The sequence below is a fragment of the Nanorana parkeri genome, unplaced genomic scaffold (genome assembly GCF_000935625.1).
Source record: "Nanorana parkeri isolate BGI_ZX_2015 unplaced genomic scaffold, ASM93562v1 scaffold199, whole genome shotgun sequence".
NCBI lineage: Eukaryota > Metazoa > Chordata > Amphibia > Anura > Dicroglossidae > Nanorana > Nanorana parkeri.
In genome coordinates this window covers 256,978-276,970 of record NW_017306467.1, presented here as the reverse complement: position 1 = coordinate 276,970, position 19,993 = coordinate 256,978, and the positions used below count along the sequence as shown (strand labels likewise).

General features: G+C 40.9%; 1 protein-coding gene and 1 long non-coding RNA gene across 3 annotated transcripts in view; both read right to left on the bottom strand.

Annotated features, from left to right (window-relative positions):
- Positions 1–1,521: 1,521 nt before the first annotated feature.
- Positions 1,522–19,993, bottom strand: part of LOC108786265 (zinc finger protein 219-like) — a 37,480-nt gene continuing 19,008 nt past the window's right edge. For both annotated transcript variants that reach the window (XM_018555516.1, XM_018555515.1), the window contains exons 2-4: positions 16,866–18,670; positions 2,976–3,101; positions 1,522–2,343 (exon numbers count right to left, since the gene is read on the bottom strand). In XM_018555516.1, coding sequence (XP_018411018.1) covers positions 1,763–2,343; positions 2,976–3,101; positions 16,866–18,624 — 2,466 coding nt within the window. In that variant the 5' untranslated portion in view covers positions 18,625–18,670 and the 3' untranslated portion in view covers positions 1,522–1,762. The remainder of the gene's footprint in view (positions 2,344–2,975; positions 3,102–16,865; positions 18,671–19,993) is intronic.
- LOC108786266 lies at positions 11,641–15,874 on the bottom strand. The gene is made up of 3 exons (XR_001941186.1): positions 15,790–15,874; positions 13,422–13,424; positions 11,641–11,652 (listed from the first exon to the last, which is right to left on the bottom strand). It is a non-coding gene; the product is annotated as an uncharacterized LOC108786266 (long non-coding RNA).

The following is a 19,993-nucleotide window of genomic DNA, read 5'->3' as shown; positions in this document are numbered from 1 at the left end:
AAAACATATGGGCGGCATGGATTGTATACTAAGCCAAATTGACAGCACTTTTCGACTTAACCCATAAGTTTCGATATCTTTCCTTTTCTCTTTCAGTTCCTTGATTTTTCTCCTTTTTAGTTAAGAATTTTCCTATTCTTGTCTCTCTTTCATCCCCACTCTCTACATGCTCTTATTGCACATGTTTGTTTCCTGGTTGTCTTCCATGTATTGGATATACCTAAGTAAATTGGATACTTTCATACTTATGATGTATCATATTCTACGTTACAGGACCTAGTTTGGTGGTTTTTAAACATGTGACACTGCCTTACAATCATTCCTGATGTTTCCGTTTTGCCCTCAACCCACTTTCTATATGACAGCCGAGTTCTTCTATGCCTACCTATGTCCTTTTGTATTTATATATGCAAAATAAAAAGTGGTTTTCTCAAATTTGACAAACAAAAGTGGAAATACACTTTGAAGGCTCCCTATATGAAAGGATGGCAGAGGACATAGACAAGCTGACCAGGAACACATATGTCAAGGTGTGCTGAAGGACAACAAATACAACCACCACATTCAAAGTGCAAATAACTAGACAGGTTTTTCCCAATTCTGTAACTGATGCTGGAATCTTTCTTACCCTATGGCTGCCTGCTCTTCCATGGCATGACAAACCATGGCTCTGCATTTTATGAATGAAACATAGGATGCAGGGGCAATGTGGAGTATTTACTGGGGGTGTACAATGGAGAGTGGTTAGCAGTATCCACTCTGTTTTAAATTGGCCTCTATGTGAGGTAATGCATCAGCAGCTGCCATGTGCAATGTTGTTCTGGAAATCACGTCTTGACAGTGTTAAAGCCACATTGTTACTTCAAAAGAGATTTTATTTTTTTAAAAGATTTATTTATTTTTCTACAAGAAAAGAATAAAAAAAAATATAGAAATCTCTAAACATGGAAATGTATTTTTTGAGCACAAACCTAAATAATGAAGGAATGCGGAAAAAGGGTGTTTAGGGGGTTTCTACCTGTAGATGGGTCTGAATAACGATCCAAATTATCAAAAATAAAGTCTCAGCAATAAACAGAAACCAGAGGGGAATTTTGGGTAGAATAATCATTGTTACTAATGCTTCTATTTAAATTCTTTTTTTTTTTAACCCTATCTCTAGTTTCTTTCAACCTAGTACTACCATTCTGTGTTCCTATTGCTAGCTGTTTCTTTTGTATCAGATATGTTGCAAGCATTCTGTCACATAAGTGAAAAGTGCTCTCTCTGACTTTTTCGCTATAGCGTTTACAGTGCTTAATACCCAACCTTTTCCATCAGTCTACCATCTCATCACCTTTATTAACCAGCCAGCCTCCTAGCTGTATCTTGAAATGTTGTCCCTTTGTTTCTGTCCACCAATGACTGTCTCTATTGAGAAACGGTGTCACTGTCTTTTTCCAAGACATCAACTATCCCTCCAACATAGCTTTCCTCTACAGGTCCCTCCATGAACTTCTCACGTTCTGCCCCCCTCCTATCTGTCTCTTGCACATTCTACCCTCCCTAGCTGGTATAGCCACACTCACATGTTCTACCTGAATCAATCACTTCTTTTCAGTTCCTAACCTTCTTTTCTTTCTACCCCACACAAGCCTTCTCATCTCTAGCTACCCACCATCTTTCATCAGCCCTAACCTTTTCTTCTTTCTTTTTTATGTGGATCATGGATTTTGGGCAGTCAAAGGGCACTTCTAATACCATCTGCCCTTCAGTGCTCTGTTCACTCAGTGCTTTCACATGGTTCTGGGCTGTCTCTTAGACTTGGGCCTTGGGACGGGGGGGAGAGCACAGGTCTTGGTCTTCCTCGAATGTAGCCTCCCTTTCTACGTGATCTTCTTCCATGGTGTACTTGAAGATGGAGACTCATTAGTTCTCCCACAGAGGTGACGAAAGGACAGTACATGCAACGGTGGAAAGGGTTTCCTTGTGACAAATCCAAGGGCTCATGCTCTGGTCTCCCATTTGTTGGTTGATGTGAGGGACTCCTCCTTCTCTGGCCACCTCTGCCAGGCATTCGAGGAAATACACTGGGACCCTGGCCCTCACTTAAGTGGAGACGGAGAGGCAAGGTAGCCCCATCCTCACAGGGGGTGGGCAGATCAGGGCAGGAACTTCCCCAGGTAGAAGACACAGCAGGAAGCAGCCGCTCTTGCTGGGATGCACCTTGCTGAATACTCTTACCCCTTAGAGGGACACCTGAAGAAAGTTTGGAGTCCCGATGATGTCGTTGTAGGTGATATTTCAAAGACCCAGATTGAGTGCCAGCATAAGAGCAATGGGGGCATTTATATGGTCGCTCTCCTGTGTAGAAGAAAAAAAAGAAGATAATTACCCGTAGAATGAGGAGGAATACTTGAACAGCGAATGGGAAACAAATAATTGTACAATGGTAAACAGAGATGAGTGATCTACTAATAAAGCAGATCAGATGGTTTCTGGCAAATAGTTTTCTTCCCTATTTCTGAATTCATCCATGCAGATTTTTCCAGCCTGTGAAGAATAATGCAGTTCATAAACTGCAGGATGACTAGATGGCAGGAAGAATATGCATACACATATTCATCCACGGTTCTGTGGAAAGGCTAAGATTTAGCCAGCCCACCCAAAATGCAAATCAGTTCACTTATCTCCAAAAACTAAAATAACACAAAATCTCTTGCGCCAATATAAGAAACAAACTTATAGCTGCAGGCACAAAGTGATTCCAAAGTATGAATACACCCAAAAAGTTCAAAAACAAAAGTGCAGCATTATTTATTTATTTTTGAGTTCGCTTACCTCCGGTGGTAAGACACTAAAGACAGTAGAGAAAACAATTCATCTGCAGCTGTTTTTAAACAAAACACGCAATTTATCTAATACAAAAATAGTTTTAAAAATACGTTAAGAAATATTAATTCAACTGAAAAGTTTGGCTACAGGCACTTTCTTACCTGTGTGAACTCGCAAATGCACCTTTAGATGATGGGAAGAACGGAATGATTTGGCACAGAAGGGGCAGTCTCTTCCAGTTGCTCCACGAGGCCTCTGAGAGGAGTTGACACTCCATCCATTCTTATCTGAAGAAGAAATGAAGTGAGTGCTGAAAAAATCACACAAATAACTTACTCCTCTGTGTGCCTGTAAAAAGAACAAAATAAAAAATAAAAGGTATTCCCCCGTATACATGTAAAAAGAAGATAATAACAAGATATGCAAGTTGCTTTCTTACCTATACATTAAACCAAATGAAAATATAAAAGGAGATCCAAGCTATTGGCTGTCAGATATCTTATGAATGGTGTGGTAGGTACTATCACCTGGCAGGTGATCTGATCAGTCCATGCCCATCCAAACATAAAAGTATCAGCTTTGAGAGCACTAAGCATTTGGACTGAACCTCTGCTCTTTGCAGCTGGGCCAAGCTGTGCCCTAGAGAACATGCTCGTGCACTGTTTTGATCCATGCAAGTATGCTTTGTAATGTCTATTTCCAGGTCTTTAGTACAGTTTCCTAAAAAGTAGGCACGTATATGCACAGTGGAGCAGTTCAAACATAATCTGCCTCCTTTGACATATTCATTCCTGTCAAGGAGTTTTTTCCCCAACTCTGATAAATAGTGGCAGCAATCTTCCTCCTAGGCTTTTAATGGGAAACTTTCCACACATACAAATTGAGATGTCCAGTGCAAGGAACACTATCCACCACAATGTAAACAAAATATAAAATGTATAATAGTAATAGTAGTGTAATAATAATATTAATAGGTGTATGGTATTAGCACACACACACACTATAGATTGTGTTGTACATTTAGGAGGTACTCCAAAAAAGAGGTTTGGTCAAATCCAAGGATCTTTTTTGTAGCACAGATCTATACACACACACACGCACACACACAATAGGAATCAGAGGTCCCTCAAGGTCACTTAGATAGATAGGCACCTAAACAACAGGTGCCTGTCCTTCAATTGCTTTTTCTAGTGTGAAGACTCGCTGTGATACTTGTCCAACAGTGACAATTGTGCAGACATTGTTATTTTGATGATTCTTTACTCTTCTCTGCAGAAGAGGGAAGAATAAGCTCCATTCACAGGGAGATTTTTTTCACCAAGCTGTTAACATCTCCCAGAGTGAGAATGCACATTTCTAACAAATTGAGGTGCTTATTATCACCTGCAGAACGCAGAAACGGCTGATTTGTAAAGTTTGATTTCTGGAGCATTACTAGCTGTAATTAAATGGTTTATGCCAATCTTGTTTCTGCAGAATTCAGATCATTCCCAATTACTCTCTGATCCTGTTGAAACTAAAAGTATTATTAAGTAATAGAAATCTGGTATTTTTGGGCACCTTCAGAGCAGGAAGAGGGGTATTTAGAAAACATTCACCCCGCAAAACTACATTTACATTTGTTCTGTGTGAATGGGGGAAAAAACAAATTTATTTTTTTCCAGGTCGAATTTAATATCAGGAAAATACAGCATCATGGCCACGAGATGGAGCTGATAAGCATAGGAAATAAATACTTCTTTCCTGTGCTCCTCAGCATCATCTAGTGGCCATGATGTGGTAATTTCTAGATATTTTGTTTGACCTGGAAAGAAAGTGTACTAAATAACATTTGCTTTTGCCCCCATTCGAACAGAACAAATGTCCATTCATTTTTTTAGGATAAAAGGGTTCTGCCGATTTTTTTAAAAATATAAATACACTCCTTAGTATCACCTCTGTAATTGAATTTTTAGTCCAAACTACACCTCTTTGCTAGCAATCTGGGACTTCTAAAGACATAAGAAACAATCTAGCTTTAAAATGCAAATGTTAAATGCAGTCATAAACGTAAAATCATACAAACATGTCTGGTTTTCTGATGTTACTAAAATGCTGCATAAACATCAACACTTTAATAAGTCTATTGGATGGATAATATGGTTGAATACCCTGAAACACTCTATAAATCACATGATTGCTTTAATTGTAATTCGTATTAAACAGAATTGGGAACCATGAACAGATGTAATCTGCATTCCAACTGAATTAAATATTTTCCTATGGCTGGGGATCATGCTTACTGCAGATCTGTGTATGTTATGTTCAGTGTTTGAGAAGTGAATAATCTAGGACAACATAGCTGAACCAGAAAGTGAGCTGAATTGGAGAAGTTTTCCAAATCAGTTATGCTGTCCTCACTTCTCCTGCCTTTTCCATACTCTTAACCCTTTAGTGAATAGACCTGAAAATGTTTTCAGATAATGTCTACTATATTACTACTGCATCTCGTCATATTTGTAGTCTAGTTCCAAACTTTATGTTTTGATAAGGTTGGGGTTCTTGGTGGATCAGACATTATGTTCCGATAGGGTCGGGGGTCTAGGTGGATAAGACATTATGTTCCGATAGGGTCGGGGGTCTGGGTGGATAAGACATTATGTTCCAATAGGGTCTGGGGTTTGGGTGGATAAGACATTATGTTCCGATAGGGTCGGGGGTCTAGGTGGAAAAGACATTATGTTCCGATAGCGTCGGGGGTCTAGGTGGAGAAGACATTATGTTCCGATAGGGTTGGGGGTCTGGGTGGATAATATATTATGTTCCGGTAGGGTTGGGGGTCTTCGTAAATAAGACATTATGTTCCGATAGGGTTGGGGGTCTGGGTGGATAAGACATTATGTTCTGATAGTGTCGGGGGTCAAGACATTATGTTCTGATAGGATTGGGGGGGTCTAGGTGGATAAGACATTATGTTCGGATAGGGTTGGGTGGAGAAGACATTATGTTCCGATAGGGTTGGGGGTCTAGGTGGATAAGACATTATGTTCCGATAGGGTTTGGGGTCTAGGTGGATAAGACATTATGTTCGGATAGGGTTGGGTGGAGAAGACATTATGTTCCGATAGGGTTGGGGGTCTAGGTGGATAAGACATTATGTTCCGATAGGGTTTGGGGTCTAGTTGGATAAGACATTATGTTCCGATAGGGTTGGGGGTCTAGGTGGATAAGACATTATTTTCTGATAGGGTTGGGGGTAGAGCTGCAGCTAACGATTATTTTCAAAATCGATTAGTTAGCCGATTATTAATTTCAAATAATCGGTTAATCGGATAAACAATCAAATACATTTTTAAAAATGGCTCCAGTGATGGACTACTAGTTTGTATTGAGATTGCACTCCATCACAGGAGCAAGATTGGAGCGGTAGAAGTAAATAAAAATCTGGGGGTCTGAGTGGACGATGTATAGGGGTTTGAATTTATAGTGGCCTTTGTATTTTGTTTTCTTCTGCAAATTTATATAATAAGGAGAACCCTTAAAGTATTGATTTTCCACTCTCAAGAATGAAGAAGCTAAGCTTTTTAATGTCAAGTGGTAATGTTCATCCCTGGTAAATTCAGAGAAGCACTTTTTTGCTTTTATTTGTATAGTAGTCATTTAGAAACAGCGAGGAATATGCTGGTACAGACTATTACAATGTACAAATGGCTCTGTCTGTACTCCTCCAGGTTAATCAATGTAAGCATATTTTTTACCATCAGTCCCCGTAAAAATCAAAACTAAAAAAAAGAATTGCCATAACTCTCATAAAAATGCCAAGTCCAACTTTATTCATATTTCTACATCTAATAAACACAAAACACATTAGTTGCTCATAGTTTTAACATTCCATTCATTTACAGCAGCTGGCTTTTACAGCTTACTAAATCCATATGCTTGCAGAAATCCCTGTTACTTCAATCCAAACACTTTTTTTTCCGTTCAACCCACAGGTTGAACAAAGAAAATATAACAGATTTCTCGATCAACGCTTACAAGCGTTGGTCAAGGATTCTCCCGCCGGCCACAGAATACCCCAACAGAGGCGGCAGCTCATTGGCTGCCCGTCTGTTGGTTAAAGGATTTTCCGACCGCTTCCTTCGATCAGCTGATTAAGGGATGCTGGCCGAAAGGGTGCCGACAGTGGCACCCACTATGCCAATTTCTGCCAGTTCCTGTAGAACTGGCCGAAATTCAAATAATGTATTAGCAGCTTTACACTGTGAAAATGTAGACCAAATGTTCCAAGCATCACCCTTTGTAGTTCTCACAGAGTCATGTGACTAAGGGCTAAAAAAAACTCCTGGCTGGAATGGATAATTTAAAAAAAAACTCTCGACTTGAACATACACAGAATCTTTCCTGTATAGAAGGATGGAGTCAGGGCCGTCTTTAACGCAGGGCAAAGAGGGCACTTGCCCCGGGCCCAATAAAGGTTGTGGGGCCCGAGGCATCTGCCCCTTGAGCCCGCTGCTCGCAGAAAATTGCCGATCGGATCGCATAGTATAATACATTATGGCAGCGGCCGCATACAGCAATGCCATAACGTATTGTCCTATGCGATCTGCACGATCGCATCCTAAAGGTAGCTCCTCCCCCGGCCCCCGCATAGCATGACATGTCACGGGCTTACCTGGAGGACGTAAGGCTGTGCGGACGGGTGCCTCACTCACGTCCAGGACATCCGGAAAGAGGCAGACTGGCACGAGGCAAGGACTGACTGAGGCAGGTAGGTGAGAAAATAAAAAAGGAGAAATATAAAGGAGATATACAATTTGTATATCTCCCTGAAAAGCTCACTCCATTTCTGTTCTGTCCTTCATATATATGTGAATAACATGATTGATAGAATTACAATGCATGATAGTAGAAAGCCATGATTAGACATAATTAACATGATTAGATAATCAGACTTAACAGAGACATGATTGTTTGTAATTTGACATGATACAGCGTTATTGAAGGTTTAACAGAGGAGGAGCCTAGTTTTCTCTCAAAGTTTTGCGCTTATGGGCGCTGTAATGGATGTGGTATATATTCTTCAGGAGAGGGAGGTTGTTCAGGTTAATTATGTCTAATCATGGCTTTCTACTATCATGCATTGTAATTCTATCAATCATCTATCAATATTCACATATATTGAAGGACAGAACAGAAATGGAGTGAGATTTTAAGGGAGATATAAAATCATGTTGTTACATAGTTACATAGTATTTGAGGTTGAATAAAGACATTAGTCCATCAAGTCCAACCTATGGAGTTGCTGGTAAACAATAGACAGTGGCAATATTCTTGTTACAGGTGGGAAGGGAACCCAAAGCGAAAATGAAAATTCAGCAGAAAAAGACCAGGTCCCCTCCTTTGCCAGACTGTGCAGTGCAGCTGAGGTGAGTAAATCTCAGAACTGGACAGACAGAAATGTTTTAATATGTGCATTTATCTATTTTTCTGGAATCCAGCTTTAACTATTCCTGAAAATGTACAAAAATCAGTATGGTTTGCAGGAAGCCTCAAATATGCACCAGAAGTGGAATAAGTGTCTCAGCAATGCAGATTTCCACAACACATGCACTGTTGGTAAAACTGGAGGACAGGCATGGGAAGCACTACCCTAAACTTAACTGTTTAACACCTCTCAACTGACAATGCCAACTTTTCTGCACACTTTTCATTTTCCACTCTGAGTGCAGTCTGAGCAGAAAGATGGGAATAGTTATGAAAAAAGAAGCAAACATTAAGAGGATTCTTTACACACCGACACTAATTTTTTTGTGTACATAAGCTTTATAGATTTTAGTTTACAGTCATGTACATCCAACCCGTCCAACATGCACCCTTTTACACTATACAGAATACTCTAATCCTGAACTCCTATCGCTCTAATAAATCTCCATGCATTTAAACAAACCCTTTGAAAGTTTACTGACTAAAGATGGCCATACAACAGTAGAATTTAGTTTGAATTTTTTTTTTTCAGGATTGATTTGATTTTCTTATAGATAGTGGGATCAAACTGGCCATTGTTTTCGCCTGTAGTGAAAAATTAAGAGCGGGATGGAAACATTTTCTCAAACGAATTCTAAGAGTGAATGTGGATTTTGCCTGGGAAAACTCCATTCATTCCAAAATCAAATGTTAAAATCAAAAAAGATTTCAAACGACATTCGTCAAGTCTCTGATGGCATTATTGAATGTTCTGACAAGATTTTTTGTATGAAATTTTACTAGTCTATGGCCACACACTACACTCTGTGTAGAATTATTAGGCAAGTTGCATTTTTGATGATTCATTTCATTATTGAACAACTCCAGTGCCCTCGGTCAATCCAAAATGTTAATAAACCTGAATATGTAAGAAAGTAAAAGTGATGTTTTGGCTTTCTTAGGAGAATATCTGTGTGTGCACAATTATTGGGCAACTATTAGTGTGCAGGATTATTATGCAATTAAATGGAAAACAAAAATCTTCCCATCTCACTTGTTTAGTTTCATCTGTTAAAGTGAGAATAATAAACAAACAACTCAAAATGTACAAATAAACATTTCTGACATTTTCAAAAACAAAATCAGTGACCAATATAGCCCCCCTTCTTTTCAGTAACAGTCACAAGCCTTCCATCCATGGAGTCTGTCAGTTTCTTCATCTGTTGATGAATCAACTTTTTGTGCAGCAGCAACCACGGCCACCCAGACACTGTTCAGAGAGGTGTACTGTTTTCCTTCACCGTAAATGTTCCGTTTAAGAAGAGGCCACAAGTTCTCAATAGGGTGCGATGGAGCATTGTCCTGCATACAGATCATGGTCAGACTTTGTCCTGGACCACTGCTTGAAGAAAGTGTCTTCTAAAAACTGGCAGTAGGTTTGGGAGTTGATCTTGAGTCCACCTTCAACCCGAAAATCCAACTAGCTCATCTTTATTAATACCAGCCCACCAGTACCCCACCTCCACTTGCTGGCGTCTGAGTCGAAGTGGAGCTCTGTGCCCGTTACTGATCCAGCCATGGGCCCATCCATGTGGTCCGTCAAGAGTCACTCTAATCTCATCAGTACATAAAACCTTTGAAAACGCTGTCTTCAGATATTTCTTGGCCCAGTCTTGACGTTTCAGCTTGTGTGTCTTGTTCAGTGGTGTTCAGTGGTGGTCGGGTTTCAGCCTCCCTTACCTTTTCCATGTCTCTGAGCACTGAACATCTTGTACTTCTGGGCACTCTGGGTAGGTTGCAGTTCTGGAATATGACAGCCCTGGAGGATAATGGGTTCCTGGTAGCTTGATGGTTCTGTGATCTGTGGTTCTGTGTTTTCTTTGCTGCATCCCTCTGAAATACTTTTTTTCAGTTTTTGACTTTTCAGAGACAGTTAAATCTCTTTTTTGGCCCATTTTGCCTGAGGAAAAGAAGCTGACTAATCATTATGCACACCTTGATATAGGGTGTTGATCTCCTAAGGCCACACCCTCCCTCATTACACAAATACACATCACCTGATATGCCTAAATCCAATCAGCATTCATGTTTATACAGCTTGGAGTTGGACAATATGCATAAAAATTGTGATTTTGTCAAAATACTCACTTGCCTAATAATCGTGCACACGGTGTAATAGATTAGCCTGCAAGGCTACATGAAAACAAGTCTAACAGATTCCTAGTGCTAGCATGGATGGACAACTCTCCCCTTGGCAGCTATTGTATTCAGCAGTCGATGCTCTTCGGCTGCTGAATACCCAAACAGTGCCCACATCTGATGGGATGCAGGCTCTGTTCAGCCAACAATTTTTGAACGGGATCCTTCTACAGGGCGACCAAAATTTGCTCCGCGTATTACCAGCTTAAGCTCAATTATTTTAGACAGAAAAGGTAGACAGAAGTCCAGAGTCAGATATTCTGTACCTTATGGAATGGGTCATGCTCCCCTGAATTGTGAAGGTGCTTGAATTTAAAAACACTGAGCAGAACAACAGGGCTCTGCTAGAAGTAAACAGTAAAAATATTAGGGATGCACCGATATATCGGCCGCCGAAACATTCTTGCTGATATAGTGTTGCATCCTGTTCTCTCCTTCCTGCTGGGAGCTGCTCTGTGTCCCAGCGGGGAGGAGAGAAACTGTCACAGGCAGCCGAGGGCTGCGGGAGAAGAGTGCTATGAGCGGCTGGCGTCTTTCCTCCCACACCACTCAGCCTCCTGTCACAGATGGGCAGAGCGGTGTGTGGGCGGAGACAGCCAGCGCTGTCAAAGCAGGCTGAGCTCCGGTTGCTCACTGACACAGGAAGGAGAGCGAGGTACAAACACTCAGTGATGAAATCAGTTTTGAAATTTTAATTCTCTCATTTCATCAGTCCATAAAACCTTAGTAAAATCAGTCTTCAGATATTTCTTGGCCCAGTCTTGACGTTTCAGCTTGTGTGTCTTGTTCAGTGGTGGTCGTCTTTCAGCCTTTCTTACCTTGGCCATGTCTCTGAGTATTGCACACCTTGTGCTTTTGGGCACTCCAGTGATGTTGCAGCTCTGAAATATGGCCAAACTGGTGGCAAGTGGCATCTGGGCAGCTGCACGCTTGACTTTTCTCAGTTCATGGGCAGTTATTTTGCGCCTTGGTTCCTGGTAGCTTGATGGTTCTGTGATCTGTGGTTCTGTGTTTTCTTTGCTGCATCCCTCTGAAATACTTTTTTTCAGTTTTTGACTTTTCAGAGACAGTTAAATCTCTTTTTTGGCCCATTTTGCCTGAGGAAAAGAAGCTGACTAATCATTATGCACACCTTGATATAGGGTGTTGATCTCCTAAGGCCACACCCTCCCTCATTACACAAATACACATCACCTGATATGCCTAAATCCAATCAGCATTCATGTTTATACAGCTTGGAGTTGGACAATATGCATAAAAATTGTGATTTTGTCTTTGTTCGATGATCACGCTTCAGAAGCTTTGCAATTTTAAGAGTGCTGCATCCCTCTGCAAGATATTTTATTATTTTTTACTTTTCTGAGATCCTAAATCCAATCAGCATTCATGTTTATACAGCTTGGAGTTGGACAATATGCATAAAAATTGTGATTTTGTCAAAATACTCACTTGCCTAATAATCGTGCACACGGTGTAATAGATTAGCCTGCAAGGCTACATGAAAACAAGTCTAACAGATTCCTAGTGCTAGCATGGATGGACAACTCTCCCCTTGGCAGCTATTGTATTCAGCAGTCGATGCTCTTCGGCTGCTGAATACCCAAACAGTGCCCACATCTGATGGGATGCAGGCTCTGTTCAGCCAACAATTTTTGAACGGGATCCTTCTACAGGGCGACCAAAATTTGCTCCGCGTATTACCAGCTTAAGCTCAATTATTTTAGACAGAAAAGGTAGACAGAAGTCCAGAGTCAGATATTCTGTACCTTATGGAATGGGTCATGCTCCCCTGAATTGTGAAGGTGCTTGAATTTAAAAACACTGAGCAGAACAACAGGGCTCTGCTAGAAGTAAACAGTAAAAATATTAGGGATGCACCGATATATCGGCCGCCGAAACATTCTTGCTGATATAGTGTTGCATCCTGTTCTCTCCTTCCTGCTGGGAGCTGCTCTGTGTCCCAGCGGGGAGGAGAGAAACTGTCACAGGCAGCCGAGGGCTGCGGGAGAAGAGTGCTATGAGCGGCTGGCGTCTTTCCTCCCACACCACTCAGCCTCCTGTCACAGATGGGCAGAGCGGTGTGTGGGCGGAGACAGCCAGCGCTGTCAAAGCAGGCTGAGCTCCGGTTGCTCACTGACACAGGAAGGAGAGCGAGGTACAAACACTCAGTGATGAAATCAGTTTTGAAATTTTAATTTCTGTGCACCTCTAAAAAATATGAAAACTAATGTCACATTCTCATGTCCACTGCAACAGTACAAAATAAAGGCAAAGCTTATAACATAAGCTAAAGAAGGTTCCCCTAATCAGCCTTGCATTAGGTATGGAGGGATGCAGGCCCACATTCTATAGTTGCATTTTAATGATATGGTCATGTTCAGAACTCTTAAAGTTTATGTAATCTAAGAACTAAAATCTCATGTAAGCTTTAACATGTTATGTGATTTTATTTCATGTAATTTTGAATCTAATTTTCATTATTTTTAAATATGTAGCTAAAAAAACCCTGGTGATCTCGCCAAATAGGTCCTTGTTGAGGCACTTCCTGTTTCAAGGTGACAATGCTCTGTCCCGGTCTCCCAATTGTGCCTCCTGTGTTGTCAATCTGCTCTATGGGCTTCCAATGGAAACTGCACACATTATGCATGAATGGCTGAGAGATGCCATGCAGCTATTGCTAGAGTGCATGCATATAGACATGATGTGGCTGCAAATAGAATGCAGGACATCAGCAGCACCAAATAATGAAAAAAGGTGAAACAAGTATTTAAAAATAAATTACAATTGTTTATGCTTTAGAAAACTAAAATGTCATTAAATTAGGGTTTACGTCTACTTTAAGTAAGGGATGGTTTGCAGTACTTTTTTTTTCAGCACACACCACTGCAACTTTGAACTGAGTTGATTCAGGGCAAATAGGCTGGTCTCTGCGTTGGGACTACATTGAGCAGGGCTGCCAGCACAGCCTCAACACACCTGGTGTGAACAGGCCCTAAGAATGGATGTAGTATACTTTATTTTGTAAGATTGTATTAAGCAATTATTGTGATAACCTCAGTGGCTATGTGATCAAAATGTACCCTGCATCATACAGTCAATAACAACACCTTTTATAGAATGGACTATACATATGTGTCCTCCTTGTAATGCAAGTAAAAAAAATGAGTATATCTGCTAGGGAAACTTTGTAATCAGTGCAAGAGAAATGCATTTGTGACTTTAACTTTATAATTGCATGCTAATGTCATTTTTTGTCATAGAATAAGAATTTAAGGGAGGAGAACATCTGTTTAGTGAGTGTGTAGGAGTTAATGCAAACAACGATCACCCAGTAAAAGAAATGTTTCTTAACTACTTGAGTCTCCAGGCCTTTTCTCCCTAAATCTTTGAGTCCCAGAGCATTTTTCCTTGTTTCAGCGATGTTTTGCTTCTCCACACTATATCTTTTAGGTTTTGTAGTCTACCGAAATGCATTATAATTGGGGGGTTTTTCGGGACAGATAAGACTTTAATTCGGTAGCAAATTTGGATACATACATTTTTGCATCTGAGAACGGGCACCATTTTAAAACGGCACTGGGATGAATAGCTGCTATCCCAGCACCATTTTAAAATGTAGGCTGTGATTCAAGTGGTTTAAACATCCTTGGACGGTGGTTTAAATTACTTTAAAAAAACTAGTCCACCTTTTGCAAAAAATGAATAAATGCACACAAATCATTAAGAAAAAAATGTGCATTTATTAATAGTATTCACTAAAGCCTGCAAGGCATTGCAACGGTGATCACAAGCTCCTGCAGACTCTCTCCTAGTCTCTGGATATAAGGGACTGTTATAGACTTTCAGTTACGAGAAGGGACGAAGTGTCAATGGACTAGAAGTGCTGTGATGTCATTGCACTTGTACTCCTTTGAGAACTAGGAGTCCTTCTGCTGTGGTGGGTCTTGCAGTCTCTCCATTCAAAGTTCCTGTGAAAGGATCTTTGCATGGATGACATGGTTGCATGATGGCATAGGTAGAGCAATGCACAGCGAGCCAAATCGATAAGTTGCCTGGATCCTGCGGGAAGAGGAACCCCACTATTCAGGGAGGGGGGGGGGGTTGGATGAGGACCTGACCATATGAATGAATATGGGTGTAACATGAAACATGGTCAGATTAAAGGAATAACTCTTTAAGCACTTATGACAATGCAAATGCAAGTGATGCAACAGATTCTAACATCCTTTGCAACAACCAAGCAGTGCAATAGCAAGCAGTATCTTTGAGCGCTGGAAGTCTTTATGGTTTTATGACCGAATTTCTGTATGCACATGGACACCGATACTTTCACTAAAGACAAGGAATCAGTCATTTCAGTACACATATGTTTGATGGGTGACTTGGTAGAAAACCATTGCAGGTTCTGTGGTTCATTCAAGGACAGGCAGATCAGTCAATTATCCTCATTCTTGACGAGAGAACTACCTATCTATGGTTGCCCTGAGCCTCATGTCATACTGGTTACTACTTTTGGTAATGCCTTAGTTGAAGCAAACACTTGCAGAAATCTCAGTGGGGAGACAAGTACTAAAAGATATGACTATCATCTCTTGAAATAGGCTCCGACCCGGGAGGAAGGGGGGTGGTACGAGACTTTACACTTCCTCTCCAGTCTACTTTTACAGTCAAGCCAAATACCTGTTTTTACAATCTTCTTTTGTAAACCCTACAATATGTTTTCCACTTTATGGAAAACAATAGACTGATGGATTAGAATCTCACATTTAGTTTACTAAACTGTATTGAGATTGTAGTCTATCACAGGAGTGAGCTTGGAGCAGTGACTGCTTTACAACACACACAGGGACAATGGGGAACCAAAGTAGCCACCCTCCAGAAGGAAGGATAGTGTCAGCACCAATTCAGAGATGATTTGAGGGTCTACAGCCGAGTGATACACAAATAAGATATATTTGTGTTAAAAGTTAGGGTACTTGAATGCATTTTCTATATTCAATTATAGATTATGAGTTTACATAAAGTAATATTAAACTCTCAAAGTTTTTCAATAAAGAATTTCTTGGCTCCAACTCTTTTATCTCCACTTCCCTGAACTTCCTGTCCAGTACAAGATCACAAGGGACAGAGCAATCTCCAGCTGTTGTCCATCTACTAGCTTGGAGAAGGGAAGGGGAATTGGCTTGCCATGTGTTTATGGAGACACACACAACTTACTAGCAGAGATGGGTGGCTCCATAGAACCCCACAAGGGAAAGGAGCTCAACCATACAGCTGCTGGTGTGCATATCCCCGAACATAGCCGATGTGTCAGACAGAGCGGCATTGCACGGTTTCTTTTTTTTTTGTGTAAAACTTTATCGAAATGTCACAAGTAACATTTAATTCAGTTCTATGGGCTTACCACAGTGCGATGAGGTTGTACCACGTCTCACTGCATGCTGTACTTTTTTAAAGCCCACACCACACGCACCTAGTGTTATGTGCCAAGTACATCTATGACAAAGCAATCTGTCTATCTTGCGCTCAGGCTGCTCTGGAAAAAAGGGCCAGCGCAGCTCGAACGCAGACAGTGTCAATCAGCCCTAAAACTGCATATCAGGGCCAGTGCTTAGGGGACCAGCTGATTCTGCAGGAAACTAAAACTTTTAGGCATTAAGGAGCCACATCCACTGAAAGTGATTTCATTTGCATTTGTAATATCTTAAAATCATTTTGATTTCAATATCACTTTAAGTCTGAACTATTGTTTCGCTATTTTTCAATTACTGGTTTGGATCCAAATCTGTACACGAGATCTTCTTCATGTTGTCTTTTGGCATTAGATTTGTTGTCCCAATAATTTGCACAACGTATATTATATGCATAGTGCAGACATAATCTCTTTTGCCCCCTCTCAAACTGCATACTAGCTGGTGGCGATAGGCAATTGCTTAATAAATCCCCCCAGTAGCCCAGATCACTATCAGACATAGTGGGTAGGATTTTGAAAAAAAAAGTTTTTCTTTTGCACAGGTAATTTCAAAGGCAAGAAATTAGGTTTAAGCCATGGTATGTGTTAGTGGAAATATATTACCATAATTAATACAGTAAATTATCCCAAGTGAATGACTTGTACTACACAGATAAAAACAAATAGTAAACAGGATTCTCTGATTTAGTGGAAGCCTTCCACACAAACTCAATAATTTTAGCTTCCTTTTAGTAATGTTTCATGTGAAAACATTTCTGGAACACATAGGAGGGGGCTAGAGGAGAAACAATATTAATGTTAATTTTTACTCATTCATTACATTTGTACATAATAACCTTGACCATAAATTAGTACTTTGTAACTAAATAAGTTAGTTTAAATACATGTTAACTAGTGTCTACAGTAAACAACGTAACAAAATGTACATTCTTACCTGGAAAACCCACTGTTTTCAGCACAATTCCAGAGGAGCCTTGTGGTAACATAACCTTGGGTGAAGCTCCCTCTCCAACCGATGTACCCATTGTCTGCCCTCTTGCAGATGCTCCTGCTCCATCTTGCTCACTATCCCCACTCTGCATTGCTCTTGCTGTAGCCTGGAGCATCTGAGAACAGGTAGCATCCCCAGGTGGAGGCAATCTCAGTAGGAGGCCAGAATAGAAATTTTGATATCCAAGGAGCCTGGAGGATGAGGAAGATGATGGGGAATTTGAAGTTGTGGTATGGGTGGACTGAGAAGGTTGATGTACAGGGGGCTCCTGCCCTCCTACCCCTTTTATCTTGCCAAGGTGGACCTTCATATGGTTTTTCAGGAACCATGACTCCTTGAAGCATCGTCCACAAACTGAGCATCGATGGTCAAAGGAGTCCTTATGCTTACGCATATGGCCTTTCAAGAACCAGGACTGGGTGAAGCTCTGGGAGCAAACCTCACATTTAAACTCAGCAGGAGGCAGAGCAGGAGTTGGAGTTGGTGTAGGTGGAACAATCTTGGGTCGCTGAGGAGCTGAATGTCTCCTCTCAACATGAACTATTAGCTCCCCCTCCTGAGATGCTGCAAAGTCACAGAGGTGACATTTATAAGGCCTGTGAAGAATTCTGAGGTGGCGTTCCAGTTCAGCTGCCTTACGAAATTTACCTTTGCAAAAAGGGCAAGGGTGGCGAAGTGTGGGATGTTTAGCTGGAATAGTCAATAGCGGGACTGGCTCCTGAACATCTTCTGTAGCTGAATTTGATATTACTGGGGAATTTGGTTCTTTTTGATGCTGGCGCCCCAGCAGCAACGGCCTTTGGGAGTTTGTCTCAAAAGGAGTCTTGTGCCCTCCACGACCCTGTGCAAGGTTTCCACGCACCCTGTGGGTGCTTGCATGAAGTGCTAGAATGCTGATAAAACGGAACTGTTTCCCACATATCGTACATGGAAACTGACGGGACTTGGAGCTTGAACCATCAGAAAAACCGTTGGAATGGCGCTGAAGATCCAGTTCTTCATCGGCAAAAGAAATGCCAAGCAGGGATGATGAGGCAGGCAGAGATGCAGGTGGAGGGGAAGGAGAAGGTGATGTTTGAGATGGTGAAAGGGAAGATGGAGGAGGAGATGGTGAGGATGGAGGCAGTGTGAATAATGGACAATTGTCAGGATTTTGTGGGGAAGGTGGAATACTTATGCTGGGAGAGACTGGAGGTGTGGAAGAGACTGGAGGTGTGGAAGGAGCAGAAGAGTCAGCTGGTGGGCATAGAGAAACTGGAGATGGAGTACAAGAGACTGGAGGAGGAGATTCAGATGGTGGAGGGGGAGAAAGAGCACTTGGAGGTGGACTTGGAGTAACAGGAGGACGACAGAAATTAACACTTTGAGGAGAAATGCTCTCAGGAGGGGCACACAGTGAGACAGGGGAGGGAGAAACTGGAGAAGTGAGAGGGAGAGAGGTTGCTGCAGGACTGATATAGGGTAAAGGCAAGGACTTTGATGGAGAATTTTGAGAAGGAAAAGGCAGATTTGTGATATGAGGAGGTGAAAGGGAATCAGAAGAGATATGAAGAGATGATGGCGGGCTTGGAGGGGAAGCAGGTTGAGGAGATGTGGGGGATATGTTTATCTGCTCAGAAATAGATTGTGGAGGTGATGAAGGATTCATATGAGGAGACTGAGAAGGAAGGGTTTGAGTGAGAAGAGGTGGAGCAGAGTCCATTGCTAAGATGTTTTAATGGGTCTCTCCTGGGATGTTGGTTATTCTCCTAGTCAAAGATAAAACACAAAACAAAAATCAGATGTTTTAGGTATATCAGATGTTTTGAGGTGTATTTTTGCTTTTTAAAGAAGAACATTTACATTTATTCAGAAACAATGTTCTTCTCATACACAAGAAAACATTTATGAAACGGTCTAAAGACACTGACTTCATAATAAATTACCAATAAGATTACCAAATGATAGCAAGCACTCATTTTGTTTTATAATAAAAAAAGACACATACTTGATGTATAAAAAAAAATATCTTTAAAAACGAACTTTAACCCGGATGATTTGTTTTCAAGTAAGCACTAGATAGGTTACATGGAAATGTTTGCTGAAGCCTAGACAGTTTATATATTCCTTCAAAATACACAAATGTCAGTCCTAGTCCTATACCCATAATCGTTTTTAATATTATCAATAAGGAATGATTAAGGAATTTCCATGTATGTACCCATGTGTCAGATACTTTGTTGTTGCCATCCCCCTTGTAAGTTATGATAGTACAGTGGAGGGAAAAGTCAATAGAAGATCGTGTTATGTTTTAGTACACATGATTCTAGTTATAATGCTGAATGAATGGTGCTTATGGGAAATTCCCACAAAATACACAAACTCCTCATGTTAAAATCCAGAACTTTAAGTAGCAGTAACTTTGTGTGTTAATTGGGTTCATTTTGTTATATGTATTGTTCAATAAAAATGCACTGCATATGCCTTACTCCTATAGGAGGCAGACGTGGTGTGACTGGGGGAAACCATCACCTTTATCCTTCCAGGTATGCGGAGATGGCTGGTAATGTTGAAACAAACCTGTTTATTACAACTGCAAAATATCAATGAGGATGTGTGCCAAATTCAGGAAACAAATGCCGGCATACATGTGTCACAGCGATGCTCAGTTGTGAACGGTGACTAAAAGGAAAGAAGTATGGACTCTGCCATTGCTGATACCTCCTTCTAAAAATACTAGTCCCCTGGCTGGCCCGTGATTATCCAAAGGCTTCACTAGTTTCTAAGTCAATGACAGGGAACAAGCTGGCATAAAATCTGGTGATATTTTCAGGGGTGTGTGTGCTGGTAATATAGGTTTAACAATCTAAAAATATGCATGAAAAGTATAACCCAAGATTTTATTCCAAGCATATTTTAGGAAATTCTTGAAAATCTCTAGTTTGCCGTAACAGTAAAATTAGATCGGTTTGATGTGTTCTAAGGAAAACAAATTCAGCTTAAATGAAAAAACATAGGAGTACTTTCGGCATAGTTATCCTTTAAATGTTCCTCCTCCTTCCCCTTTCTCCAGCAACCCCCCCCCCCCCCCA